This window comes from Pipistrellus hanaki (assembly GCF_964339955.1).
Source record: "Pipistrellus hanaki genome assembly, chromosome: 3".
NCBI lineage: Eukaryota > Metazoa > Chordata > Mammalia > Chiroptera > Vespertilionidae > Pipistrellus > Pipistrellus hanaki.
In genome coordinates, this window is record NC_140505.1 from 181,912,998 (window position 1) to 181,927,247 (window position 14,250).

The window sequence follows — 14,250 nt, forward strand, 5'->3', positions numbered from 1 at the left end:
TAGCCTCCAAAGGCAACAGCATCGTTAGCCAGCCAGTGGGGGGCGGGGAAGAAGGAGGGGGGACTTCTGCAGGACTCTGCCTCCTGGCATTAAAGGGTATACAGCAGGCACTTCGCTGTGCATCCACCCCATGGGTAGTTTCCTCCCGGCCCAGAGGGGAACTCCGTTTCCCAGCCCCCGTGCATGGGGCAGGGTCATGTGACTCACCCTGGACTCAGGACGTGAGCAGCGGTTCCAGGAACCACTTCCGAATACAGAACTCCCTCCTCGCCCCCTCCTGTCCCTGGGAAACTTGGAGCCCAGGACCGGAGGACCGGAGCATCCCACCTGGGAAGGAGCCTGGGTCCCTGAACGAATGTCCAACTCCCCTGACTGTGGCATGGGCTCCCAATAGTTTAGGGCTTATGGGTGCCCAGAGTCCCCTAGCTGGACCCAATAGCCTGACACCTCCATGGGGAACAGCTCCTAAAACTGACCCCCTCACTTTCCCGGTTCCTCCTCTCAGGTGAGTCCCGACCTCTCCCGACTCACCCTCCTCGGGGTGTGAGGATCAGCCTTCCCCATCCCCACCTGCCACCCCCACCCTCTGACCAAGGTCTAGATTCTAATGTCCTCATTCCTGTGCACACTCGCTCCCATGACATCTGTCACTCTCCTGTACATTGGCTCCTGTGCCCAGCGTGGCATTCTGAAACTCCCCAACAAGGCACTGACTTGGGTCACACCATCATGGCATCCACTGCAGCCCCTTGGCCTGGGCCTCTGTGCTCCCACATATTTGCAAACACACCTGATGGAGACTTCTTGTGCCAACACCCAGCAGACTGCACCCTGGCCCAGCCTCCAACCCCATAAACCCTCCAGGCTGAGTAAACACATTTTATTGGGCCAGCGGACACTTCCTGGCGATCCTGCCCCACCTTCCCTTGTCCTGCACCAGCCGGGCCAGTTCCCCTGCACAGCCCCAGGCCCCCCAAACCCATCCTCTAGCCCCCTTTTGCCCCCCGCCCCCTTCCCCCGACACCTGCATCCCAGCCCTAAGGAAGGTGGAGAGTTTCTTCCTTATCAGCCGTTTTACTGCCCCCTCCTCCCTGGTTACACAGTTGCTGGGAACAGAGCTCCTGGCCAGGGCAGGCCGTGCCTGTCAGCTCCCAGCCCACGGCTCCGGGGCACAGAGAAAGGCCCTTCGGTGCTGCCTCGGGGGCAGGGAAGGGCCTGCAAGCCAGAAAGAAGCAGAAAAGGCGCCAAAGGCAAGCAGAAACATCCTGTCCCGATGCCCACAGAGAGGTTTCTGAAGTGAGGTCGGGGAGCGAAGACAGTCAGGGCGGGACCAGCACTCAGCCCATCGGCCCATCATCCATCGGCCCATCACGGAGAGCACCTGGCAGTGCCCCGTGACCCCTCCCTGGGCCGCCACCTGCAGGCCATCGGAAGCACGGGTGCTCGGAAGGTGCATTCTGGAGTCTAGACCCCGCGGAGCTGAGAGACAGTCCCGGGGGTCTCTGGGAACACCCTCAGCTGTGGTGCGGCCCCTGACGGAGTTGGCCACCTGGGACCCAAGGGGCCTGGCCGGAGCCAGCGGGAAAGGCCACAAGCCAGAGAAAGGGCAAGAAGGTGGACCCACACCCCAGCTCTCCCCTGGGGGCAGGCTTCTCCTCCGTCCAGCCCTGTGCCCTGCTGTCCGCTGGCCGTGACCTCAGGGAGGCCGCCCGCCGGAGAAGACCCTTTGCAGTAAGACCGAAGCCAATTTGGGTCCAGCCCAGCCAGCTCTTCCCATGGGACCCGCACCTTGATCCCAGGCGTGAGCGGCAGCGGCCCATGGAAGTCCCTGGGGAGGCGGCGGCGGTGTGCCTGGATACCCCGACATGAGGCTCGCCCTCAGCCCTCCGTCTTGATCCCAGGAGTCTCGGGGGAGGAAGCAGCCACCCACCACCAGCGTCACCCTGGGCATCCACAAGCCCCCTCTGCCCTCCTCCCAGCCGCCCACGGAGAGTGCCCAGGCGGGGGATGGAGAGGAAGGACTCAGGGTGCTATGAGGCCCCCAGGAAGCTGGGCCTGTCCTTCTCCATCGAGGAGATCTTAAAGAGGCCCGCCGAGAGGAGCGACGGGGACAGGCGGGAAGGGGCAGGTGGACGGAGCACGGGGCAAGCGGCTGCTGCAGGCTCCAGGCTGGAGAGGCCCCCCCAGGACCAGCCCCAGGGTAAGTGCCTTCCGGTCATTTCTTATCCGTTCCTGAGTCTCCACGGCCCAGCTGGGTTGCTCGGTGGTGGCAGAGATAGGGCTCTGAAACCCAGAGATGCCAGGCCTTCAACCTCTATCTCTCTGGCTCAGAAGTGGGGCTGTTCTGATGCGACACTGGGCTCGGTCAGTTGTGGAATGCAGGGACAGGGGGCGGGCGGGGGGGGGGGCTGTCCTGCAAGTGGGCCCCCCTGAGAATGCTGCTGCCAGGTACTTACTCAGCAGTCACTACGTGACGGTCACTGCCTGGAGGCTGTGTGTGCCTCCTATTTAACTTCAGCATGACCATAGCCTGACAGATGTGAACCGAGAGCGGTGGACGGTGTCCCCGAGTTGCCCAGCGAGTAAGCAGAAGACCCGAGGTCCGAGCCTACTCGGACCGCCCCTAAACACTGCTCAGTCCGCACAGTCTTCTCCTTCGTGAGCTCAGCCCAGCCAGCTCAGCCGGAGTGGCTGAAGTTTTGCCCGGATCTGCCCATCCTGACCCCCACTCTCCCAGGCAGTGCCCCCCCCCCCAGGGCATGTCCCCAAAGAGCAATGACCAGATCCAGACCCCTCCCTGTCGGCTGGCTCGGGGAAGGTACCTCAAAGAGCAGGAGTTGGTGACATCTGTCTCAAGGCTACCCTGGCCGGTGTGAGCTCAGGAAAGTCCCTTTCCCACTCGGCTGAGCATCAGCCTCGGTGACACGGTTGAGTGAAGGAAGGGGAAGCCGAGGTGGTGTCTCAAGTGTCCACTGGCGTCTGAGAGTCGATGAGCCCGGGGTTCTCACATGAGGGTCCCAGTTCTCTCCCCTTTCCCACCCCTTTAGTCCAAGGAAAGGCTGGGGAGGAAGCTCAGGGAACCCCACACACAACCCCACAGCCCCCCAGCTGCAGGGGAAAACCATGAAGGACCCCTCCTTCCCGGGGAGGTGGCGGGTTCCCCTGTAGCTGAGCTTATTAATGGGGAAGGATCCTCAGTGCCATTTTCAGAAGCTCATTCATATGTTTCAGTGAATTGGATGAGCATTCACAGAAATTATTCTTCCGGGGGAACAACCTTAGTCTCTCCTGCTGCAGCTTCATAGAATCTATGAATGGAGAGAGAGAGAGAGAGAGAGAGAGAAAGAGAGAGAGAGAGAGAGAGAGAGAGAGAGAGAGAGAGAGAGAGAGCGCTAATATCCCTACCAGAGGATCTGCCCTTCTCCTAGCTGAAATGGCTGGTGGCAGCCAAAACTGGTTTGACTCAGTGGATAGAGTGTCGCCTGTGGACTGAAAGGTCCCAGGTTCGATTCCGGTCAAGGGTATGTATCCTGGTTGCGGGCACATCCCCGGTGGGGGGTGTGCAAGAGGCAGCTGATTGATGTTTCTCTCTCATCGATGTTTCTAACTCTCTATCCCTCTCTCTTCCTCTCTGTAAAAAAATCAATAAAATATAAAAATAAAAGCAATGGCTGGTGGCAAAAGAGACAGGCAGCCACTCATCCTGAGCCTCCATAAAGATGCCACTACGTTCACATCAGCTAGAGCCAGAGCAGACCCCAGGGGGTGGCCACCCAAAGAGCAGCAATGGGTTAGACAGCTCCCCTGGCTCCCAGCACTCCATGGCCATCCTGCCACCCAATTGTCACAGGAGTGACCACCCACCCCAGGCTATTCCTGACGTGGCTTAAACCCATCCACCTTGCGCTCTGCTGGAATCCCGTGTTTCCGAGACCAGTGAAGGTCCCCCGTGGTTTTCAAGATGACTCTGAGGGGCACGCAAAGATGAGATGATTTATGTCAATAGTTCTAATTATCTGTACACGAAGCTTCTGTTTAGGACCCAGGATGCTGGTTCCCTGTTTTTTTGGTCACAATGTGAGGTTTTCCCTTTAAGTAAGTTTACTTATTAAGTAAACAAAAACGTCTATTTGGGAAGCTACTAAGCAAATAATACAGATGGGACGCCACCCTGGCGGAAAGCACAGAGGTCACTGGCAGAAACTGAAGGAGCGGAGTCTGTGAGACGCTGGGCGAGGACGACAGAAAGCTGGGATGGCAGGAATCTGGCCTCTGCGCCCAGCTGGCACCGATTCACAGGAAGCCCTCAGGCGAGCCTTGCGTCTTTGGGCCTCAGTTTCCCCATCTGGAGCATGAAAGAGCATTCGAGAGCATTCCTGGGGTCCCTCCCAGCTCTGACACCATGACCAGCTCCAAGGCAAACTGGGTGCTGAGAAGCCTTGGTAGTTTCACTCATGGCGATTTCCCAGGCAGAAGCTTCCTCCCAGCAGCGGGTGTCTCCCCGCCAGGCAGGGCAGGGCAGGGTGGCACAAGGGGCGGCCTTTCCCACCCTCACAGGAACCCCACCCCCACCCCACCTGTTTCCCTCTTGCCATGCAGGACCTCCATCACCCCAGGAATAACCACAGAGAAGTAAATTCCTCTGGCCTCACGTGCCACATTAAGAGCTCCATGGTGTGGCTGGTGAGGTTGACTGGCACACCCAGGGAGCTCCTGAAATCATGCAGTGTGGCAGGCCTGGCACCCAAGACTCTGACTCTAGGTCTAGGATGGTGCCCAGGAATTCCAGATCTAACCAGCTCTCCCAAAATGGTCCAAGGATGTAAGGGGTCCAGGGGCCACTCTTTGGGGAGGCTGGGGCCCAGGGAGGCACAGTGGCTTGTTCTGAGCTGCAGAACCAACACCTACGAGAGCCGGGGCCCGGCCAGTCATCCAGGCCAAGGCCAGTGCTCCGCTCCCCCTGTCTCCAGTAGCAGCCAAGGTCGTCCATCCTCCCCACATCTTTCCACACTCACAGGGACCCTCGTCATCTAAGGCTTGGACCCTCCCAGGTCTCGAGCCAATGGAAAATTCCAAGAGGATCTCCCAGCTTAAGAGGATGCTGAGCCCAGCTGACAGCTCCCGCCTTCTGAGAGAGGCCACCTCCCTGGAGATCTAGGATGTGTCTCATAGCTCATTAATGACTGTCCTTAGACCAGCTTCCAGGAGAGCAGGGCTAAAGGATGCAGAGCTAAAAGCCTGTACTTCCCCCAGGATAAATGTAGTTTGCTCTCTCTCTCTCTCTCTCTCTCTCTCTCTCTCTCTCTCTCTCTCTTTCTCTCTCTCTCTCTCTCTCTCTCTCTCTCTCTCTCTCTCTCTCTCTCACACACACACACACACACACACACCCCTTATCTCAGTCCCTGCCACCAGTCACAACCAACCGTGGCCATGGGGACATTCCTACAGGTCTGAGGGGCCGAGAGGCTGGTTCCAGAATTGAGAAGCTGACTCCTTCCTAGGCCTTGTTGGCAGTACAAGGCAGTACAATGCTGGACTCTTGCCTGCAAAAAACAAACATTGCATTCTTGCAAGATCCCCAAAAAGCGGACCTGAAGGGAGGATTTATGCCCCAGTGCTGAAGGCAGTGACCACTGTGCAAAGCCGCAGCTTCGATCCTTTGGGAAATGGAGCAAATATACTGCTTGGAATGACATGGGCTCTTCAGCCTAGGAAGCCATGCCCTGGCAGTAGCCAGTGGCTCTGGAGCACACAAAGGTCTGAGGGACGCAAGCAGGGTGCTGACAACATCACTATGGTAACAGGCCCCCGGCGTGTCGGAGCTGGGAGAAGCCCGAGTGGACGGCAGAGGCTTGAGCCCGGGCTGTAATTTAAATTTGATGTATTCATCATATGCTCCATCCAGGCATGCAACGAGCTGCTGCGTGGCTGCCGGGTGGCAGGCTTATCTACTGCTGCACACACACAAATTGTCCCCCAACTCAGTGGCTCCAGATAACCATGAGCACTTACTATGTCACTCAGATTCCATGGGTCGGGAGTCTGGGAATGGCTTCACTGGGTGGCCTGGCTCAGGGTCCCTGTGAGATTGCGGTAAGGGAGTCGTCACCTGAAGGCTGGACTGGAGTAAAGGATCTGTTCCCACGGTGGCTCACGCTCACGGCTGGCGAGTGGCACCAACCGTCGGAGGAGGCCTCAGTTTCTCCCCAGGCAGGGCTCTCCACATGCTGCGTGAGTGTCCTCCCCAAATGGCGGTGGCGTCTCTCGGGGCGAGCAATCCGAGAGGGAGGGAGCCAGGTAGCAGCCGCCACTTCCAATGGCCCGTCTGTTACGGGAGCCACGAAGGTGGGCCTGCATTGAAGGAGACAAGGCTGCAAAGGCTCTTATCTTAAAGCCGCCACAGGTGTCAGCGGGGAGTGGGGACGCTGCAGAGAGCAGAGCACAGAGCCCAGCCCAGCCCTCAGCCAGCAGGGAAGACGAGTGGCCATCCACTAGTCACAAGGGAAGCGCAATGACGGCGGTGCTGAGTGCTGGGAGGGGGTGACACAGCTCTCTGATGCCTGTTCTCAGGGAGGTTTGGTCCATCCAGGCGGCCGGGGAAGGTTTCCCAGAGGAGGTCATGGCTGTTGCTGTGGGCACAAGGGAACCACAGGAAATCCCTGACCCACTGGAGAGCAGAGTCCCTTGTGGGTCTGCACTGGGAGACTCCTGCCCTGCACCCCACCCACCTGCCATGTCCAGGAGGCGTCCCCGGCCTGCGGGAGGGCTCCCAGGGTGCCCTGGACCTCCCCCCTGCTGAGCCCCCTGCCTCAGGAAGACAAGGACAGGCCCTTGCAGAGACTTGGCCCGGTCGAAGCCCCCCCGTCCCCCCGGGCCTGTAGCTGAGCAGCCAGGGCCCATTAGCAGACCCCAGAGAAGGAGCAATCAGGGGAGGGAGCCGAGCGTGGAGAAACATCGGTTTATAATTAGGTGGCCTAATCACCTGTGTAAATTGTGTATTTCTTATGATCGATGTGCTAAACGGCTCAGGTTTAATTAAGTTCTGCTGACTCGCTCTCTGTGAAGACCCACCGGAGTGTGATTCGCAGCTCGCACAATTAATAACGGGGAGAGGAGCAAGCTGGAACGGGGGCAGTTTCCCCGCCACCTTCCTCACCTCTCCCTGCCCCACCCCACCCCACCCCCACTCCCTGACACTCCCACCCCACTCCCCATGCCCTCCAGGGTGCCCTCGGCCAGAGCTGCTGGTGTGCTGCACTGTGGCCACCAGCTCCTGGGCCTGCGATGCTGGGCCTACACAGGAACTCAAGGGTTTTCTCCCTCCCAATCCAGTTCCCCTTCCACGGCTCGAAAAATGGGGCCCACCACCCTCATCATCCTCTCTGACTGGGCCCAGGAGATCCCAGCCCTTCCTGGGGATGGAGAACCTTGTCCGGTGCATGGGCACCCCATGCATGAGCTCGTCTTCCCAACCTCTCGTTCACAGAGGTCCAAAATCCTGCAGGCTGAGCTCTGTGTGCTATCTTTTCTCTGTTCCCTATTCCATTGATGCTCTTCTGCCTTCTCTCCCCGGCTTCCTCGTTTTCACACCCACTGTGGTCTGTAACTAAAGCCAACGGCAAGGTCACTAACACGCCTTGGCCCCGCCCCCTTCCATCCAGAGGGGAGGAAGAGCAAGCGGAGGGTCCGAACCACCTTCACCACGGAGCAGCTGCAGGAGCTGGAGAAACTCTTCCGCTTCACCCACTACCCAGACATCCACGTCCGCAACCAGCTGGCAGCCAGGATCAACCTCCCAGAGGCCCGGGTGCAGGTACAATCCCCCCCCAACACCACCCCCCCCCCCCCCGCTCCCACCCCACCTCCATGCACCGGGGCCGTGGTGAGACATTATGGATCCCGGACCCTCCGGCCCTGCCCCATCTGAAACTTGCCATTGGCTTTGTCCCACAGATACAGTCATTCATATCTGCTAAGCGTTACGCTCCAGGAAAGGAGGTCTCTTAGTTAGAAGATGATTTCTCTCCTTGGGGGTGAAAATGGAGTGAGGTGACATTGCTGATGGCCATCAACAGATGCTCCCATTCCCTTCCTCTCCACCTGGCTACAGCTTCAGAACATCATCCTCTCTGCAGCCTCACTCACAAAATGCCTCTTGACCATCCAGACTGGGGTCAGCACAGTTTTTCTGGAAAGGGCCAGGTGGTGATGATGTTGGGCCTCGGGGGCCATTTGATCACTGTCACACCTATTCAGCCCTGCCATCTTAGCACAAGAGCAGCCACAGGCCATACACAAACAGTTGAGCATGGCAGTGTTTCAATAAAACTTTATCAATAAACACTAACATGTGAATTTTGTGTAATTTGCATGGGTCACCAAATATTCTTCTTGTGTGGACTTTTTGCAGCCATTTAAAAATGTGAAAACTGCCGAAACTGGTTTGGTTCAGTGGATAGAGCATCAGCCTGTGGACTGAAAGGTCCTGGGTTCGATTCCGGTCAAGGGCATGTACCTTGGTTGCGGGCACATCCCCAGTGGGGGTGTGCAAGAGGCAGCTGATCGATGATTCTCTCTCATTGATGTTTCTAACTCTCTATCCCTCTCTTCCTCTCTGTAAAAAGTCAATAAAATATATTTTTTTTAATGTGAAAACTATCCTTTTTTTATCATTTATTTTTTGATTGACATCAACCAGCTGCTTCCTGCACACCTCCTACTGGGGATGTGCCTACAACCAATGTACATGCCCTTGACCAAATCAAACCAGGGACCTTTGAGTCCGCAGGCTGATGCTACACTGAGCCAAACCAGTTAGGACTCACTTTTTTTTTCTTTTTCTTTTTTTTAACAAACATGATGGGCTCATTTGAATTCAAAATCTCAGTGAGGGCCCAATTCAACATTCTACTCTTTACCTTGTTCTTCTGGCTAAGGATGCCCCTGCCTCAGGCTCCTCCCCTTCTTCTTTCCATTAGAAATCTGTCACCAGCTGAGTTGGTAGCCCCAGCTCAGTGGCTCACAAGTTAGCGGTGTCTCAGCAGACTGACCCAGTATAAACGGCCGCGTGTCAGGGACAATCAGGATGCTCGTGAATACAGGGAACGGTCCATGTTCCCGCAGACCCAAGGGGCCCACAGGAGTTGCAAACGGGTGGCCTGCCAGCAGGAAACAGCCCGCGGGTGGGTTTTACTTGGTCTGCACAGTATTGGAAAGCTCCAAACTTTCACATAAAAATCAAGATTTCTGTCTTAGAAGTTGGATGAACTTGTAAGGCTGGGCCCACATTTCCCATGGAGGCTGGTGGCTGAAGCGGAGAGGCTGCCCCTTGGGCTTGGTGGGCCATGCACCCCATCACTCCTGATTACGGGGCTCCCCGCTGCTGCCCTCCAGAATGGTCTGGCCCTGCAAGCAGGCGTTGGAGGCTGTGGTCCCTGTCCCCTCTCAGAAGGCTGACCCCAGAGCCAGAGAGAGCATGGGTGCTGTGAGCTTTCTAAACCGCAAAGTCTCTCGGGAGGTGTGGTTAGGAGGCATGTTGGGGAAGACACTAAATAGAGAGAAAGAAAAACCCTTTGCTTACCTCCATCCTCTCTCTCTCTCTCTCTCTCTCTCTCTCTCTCTCTCTCTCTCTCATCAGATCTGGTTCCAGAATCAGCGAGCCAAATGGCGGAAGCAGGAGAAAATGGGCAACCTGGAGGTCCCGCAGCAGCCAAGTGAGGCCGATGTGGCCCCAGCCACACAGCTGGACGTGGCCGTGAGTGGCTGAGGCACCAAGGGGGCTGGGGACCCGCTGTCTGTGAACTTCCCCTCCAGACCCAAATGGGAGGAAACACCTCAAGGGAATCTTTTTTTTTTGAAAGAGCATGGGCAAGGATGTTCTGGAAGTCGGGGGGACCTGGGACAAGTCACGGCCTCTCTCTGTCCCCGTGCCCTCACCCACGGAGTGGCCATCACAGGCTTCTCCCTCCTCCTTGATTCCTGGTGTAAAACGTCACAGTTTACAGAATAGGGTCATGGAGTAAAGGGCAGCACCCTGGGGGGAACACGGGGCTCCCACTGCCCGGGTTCGAGTCCCAGCTCTGCCTCAGCCGCAGGGTGGCCGGGAAGAGCCACGCGCCCCTCCGAGGACAGGATAGTTTTGATGAGGATGAAAGTATTGGCCACCCATTGAGCCACCTATTTGTGTACCAGATGCTAACCTCTGGGGCGGCAGCTCTACCCGGAATAGACAGTCCTGTGGCGAAAGGTTTGTGAGGCCCGCAGTGACTGGGAGGCAGGGTTTGTTCTAAATATATTTTTATTGATTTCAGAGAAGAAGGGAGAGGGGGAGAGAGAGAGATACATCAATGATGAGAGAGAATCATTCATTGGCTGCCTTCTGCACTCCCCACCCTGGGGATTGAGCCTGCAACCCGAGCATGTGCCCTGACCTGGAATTGAACTATGACCTCCTGGTTCATAGGTCAACGCTCAACCACTGAGCCACGCCAGCTGGGCAGGATTTTTTATTTATCCTTCTTTTCCCGCTAACCCAGAAACTGGGCTCCGAGAAGCAAAGTGACTTCTCCATGTCCAGCAATTGCTGTGAAAGGTGGGATAAGGGCCAGGCTTCCTGGCTCCCGCCCCACCTCTCACCCCCAGCCCCGTGCATACATTTCTCCTCAGGTTGGTCCCCTAGCCGCCCTCCACTGCCCACATTGGGGGGGGGGGGAGGTTGGGGAGCTCCAGGGCCGCCCTGAGTAAAGCTGAGGACTCATGGGCCTGACCTCTCCCGTGACAGGGCCCCCTGCTGCCGCCGCCCGCGCTGTCCAGGCTAATGCCTCCCCCGGGGTGTTATTCGCCGGATCACGGTCAGTTGGCCTCTGCCTGGTTTCCTGCCGGAGTCACTCTCCTTCCACACCACCCATGGGAGACACCACCTCTCCCGGGCCCTGTCATCCTGCAGACCTGCGTCCCTGCCCTCTGCGTCCTTCCGCCTCCACACCCCACGTGGGGCAGCATCTGTGCCACTTCCACATAGGGACCGGGCGGACATTGGCTCCCCAGCGGGGCCCGCTCCTCCCCAGGTGACAACAAGTGGCAGGAGGGTGCCCAGGCATCTGGGAGAGTCAACCTCCTGATCCAGAGACGGCCCACATCCCAGGAAGCCACCCCAGCGTGCCCCTCGGAAGGCTGCAGCAGGCTCCGCAGCAAGGCGGCCCTCCCGGCTCAACGACAGAGGCGTTCGGACCTTAGGGGGAGCGCGGGAACCAGGAGGTCCTTGTCTTGCACCTGTGCTTCCTCCAACATGCTGTGTGATCTCCAGCCAGTCACTGACCCTCTCTGGACCTCATCTGTAACAGGAAGCAGCTGGGCAGGTGACTTCTGAAGGCCTCTGGCCTTTCCTTTGGTGAGGTGAACCTCGGTGACAGCAGAGGCATAGAGGGGGCCAATGAGGGGTTGTTGGCTCTCTCATACATGACACATGTATTGAGTACCTACTGAGCCCTCCATCAATGGAACTGGATATGGACATGAGCGGCCGAGGCTCCGCCCCTATGAGCCCAGTCCAGGTTGGTCGAGGGGACAGTTCTGGCCTTCTCCTGCAGGTCCAACCTTCGCCAGTGACCTTGCAGTTGGCCCATGTCTATCACATTCTGTGTGGCTTTGATGTGAACGTCTTAAAGAAATATAGGGAAACTTTTTTTTTTTTCATTTTAAACAGAACTCAGTGTCATTGGTTATTCTATTGAATTGGGGAGGGATGTTGCCATTTCTGATCCGAATGAAGAGTGAGATAGCAAGATCTTTGTAGAGTTTATTTCCCGGGACTTTGCAAAGGTACCAGCTACAAGACCAGCCTCGCCCTTTCCTGAAAAGCCTAGCACTTCATTGGCCTCCACTGTTTCCTTAGCAGTGTGACCTTGAGCTGGGCACATGCCCTGACTGGGCCTCAGTTTTGACATCTGTAAATTGGCCTGCCCACCTGGCCTGCCACACAGAGCCATCAAGCAGGGTCTGGAAGGAAGGAAGTGAGAGTGCTTTTGCAAAGTGTGAGGCAGGGCCCATTGCGGAGTGATGCTATTGTCCCAGGTCCCAGCAGGAAAGTGGCTGCTTTGGGTTCCGGCCCTGGGATACGTCACACCTGCTCCCAGGGAGGCCGTGCATGGAGCCTCCCTTCTGCATGAGGATTGCTGAGACGTGTCCTTCTCGGGGACGACAGGCCTGCTCCCCTGCGCTGGGCAGGCTGGCCTGACCTCCATAGGCACCCCTAGAAATTCTAGGGTCCTTGTCCAAGCCCCAACCCCTCTGCAGTCTCCCTGGACCCCACCCAGGAGTTGAACTGGGACTCAGCAAGTCTGGGTCTTGGTCCTGTGTGCTGTCTAATCTGCTGGGTACCCTTGCCATTCCATCTCTCCGGCCTCAGCTCTCTCACCTGTCCATGGCGGACAGCAAGGCCAGCTCTGCTTCAGGCGTGCAATGGGCCAGCTCCACAGAGCACAGCCCACGATGCGAATGAGCTTTGCAAACTTGGACTCAAATATCACCCAGAGCCCGAGGTTTAAGACTGCGCCTCACCTCCAGCAAAATCTGGGTGGAAGGGGAAGCCTAGGGATTGGGGAAGCAAACGAATCGATTAACAAACAGAGACGGGTAGCTCCTCACATACTGACTCCGGTATCAGGTGCCCACTTCATGGCCCTGAGCTCAAATGTGCAAATGTCATTTTTATCCTTTTGCTACAACTGGGTTTACTTCCTGCGTTGTTGGCAGAAAATGTATTCTGGTAACCTGTGTTACTGAGTCCTCAAACACTCAGGTTTAAACTCAGTCACGTTTGAATTTAAATGTGCCCTCTGCCCCTCTGGGACCCCCCACCCCCACCCCCCACCTCCCAAGTCTCTGCCAGGTTGAGGGTGGGAGTTGGGAAAGGGTTTATACAAATGTCTCTGTGTTCTCTCCAGGGAGGGGATGTGCACTTCCGGCCTCGGCCTCTGTCAGCCACTGCTGGTGTCCACTCCATGTGTCGCCGCTGGTTGGCCTCAGGTGTGACCCCTCCTCCCACCTCAGCCAGTCCCCTGTTGGGGGCTCACTCTGCATCCTCCGCTCCAGATGTAAACGCCCTCCTGCAGCCTCTCTCTGCCTCCCAGGTTGTCTCTCATGGATAGGATGGAAGCTGACGGCTCCCCCACACCCAGGGGGCCATGGCAGCCCCTAGGGCAGGCAGCAGGCTCTCTTTGAGACCTCTCACAGCCATTGCTGACATCATGTTAGAGGCAGGTCATGGGTGAGAGTGCAGACCTGCAGACTTGGCAGTAGAATGGAGAAGCACAGGGCTGCTCTGCTCAGGGGCCCGATATCAGTCTGGGTTGAGAAAGAGAGAGAGAGAGAGAGAGAGAGAGAGAGAGAGAGAGAGAGAGAGAGAGAGAGAAAGAGAGAGAGAGAGAGAGAGAGATTTAGTATCAGGAATTGGCTCTCATGATCTGTGGAGGCTGAGAAGCCCCACGACCTGCAGTGATCGAGCTGGAGGCCAGGAGGTGGGAGCGCCAGTCTGAATCCAAAGCCAGGAGGTGATGCCCTGGCTCAGACAGGCAGAGAGCAAGTTCTCCCTTCCTCCGCCCTTGGTTCTATTCTGGCTTCATGGTCACCCACGCTGGGAGAGTGGTTGCTTTACTCAGTCTCCCAATTCAAATGTCAGTCAGTCCAGGAACACCCCAGAGGAATGTTAAACCAGTCTCCTGAGCACAGGATTGGGGGGGGGGGGGGGGGGGACGGGACGGGACAAGTTGATGTGTAAAATTAACCATCACAGTCCCCGTCTCCTGTCCCAGTCAATGCCCTCCTTCCCCCAGAATCCTCTGGAGATAGGGTGGGGCCCACCGCCAGACATTCTGTGATCGGAATGTTACCTTCAGTACAGATGTGACAGGTGATTGCGGGGCCACCTCTTCCTCTCCAGGGAGGGATGTCTTTTGCCCCCACACCCTCACCCCCAGGACCTATCTTACTCCCTTACCTTATATCTGCCAGCTGTGTGACCTGGGGCAGCTGGCATGTCCCCTCCGTGTATGTCCTCTGCAGAGCAAGTTTCCTGTGGCTTAGGGTGTCTGTGACAATTAAGTGAGTTGGTCATTTTTGGCACATGGTAAGCACTCCACAGATGTTAAGAAAAAAGTCATTTCCCCAGCTCTTCCTTCTACCTCCTTCTCCTTTTGAACTTGAACAGCTATTCTGATCCCAGACTCCATCCCAGGAATTCTTAAACCATCA

At 57.0% G+C, this 14,250-nt stretch overlaps 1 protein-coding gene across 1 annotated transcript; it reads left to right on the forward strand.

The window, feature by feature from the left end:
• Positions 1–2,007: 2,007 nt before the first annotated feature.
• Positions 2,008–11,020, forward strand: ISX (intestine specific homeobox; the record flags this gene model as incomplete). Its single annotated transcript, XM_084876972.1, has 4 exons — positions 2,008–2,200; positions 7,662–7,813; positions 9,638–9,754; positions 10,781–11,020. 4 exons carry the CDS (start codon positions 2,008–2,010, stop codon positions 11,018–11,020), a joined length of 702 nt encoding a protein of 233 aa, XP_084733098.1.
• Positions 11,021–14,250: the final 3,230 nt, after the last annotated feature.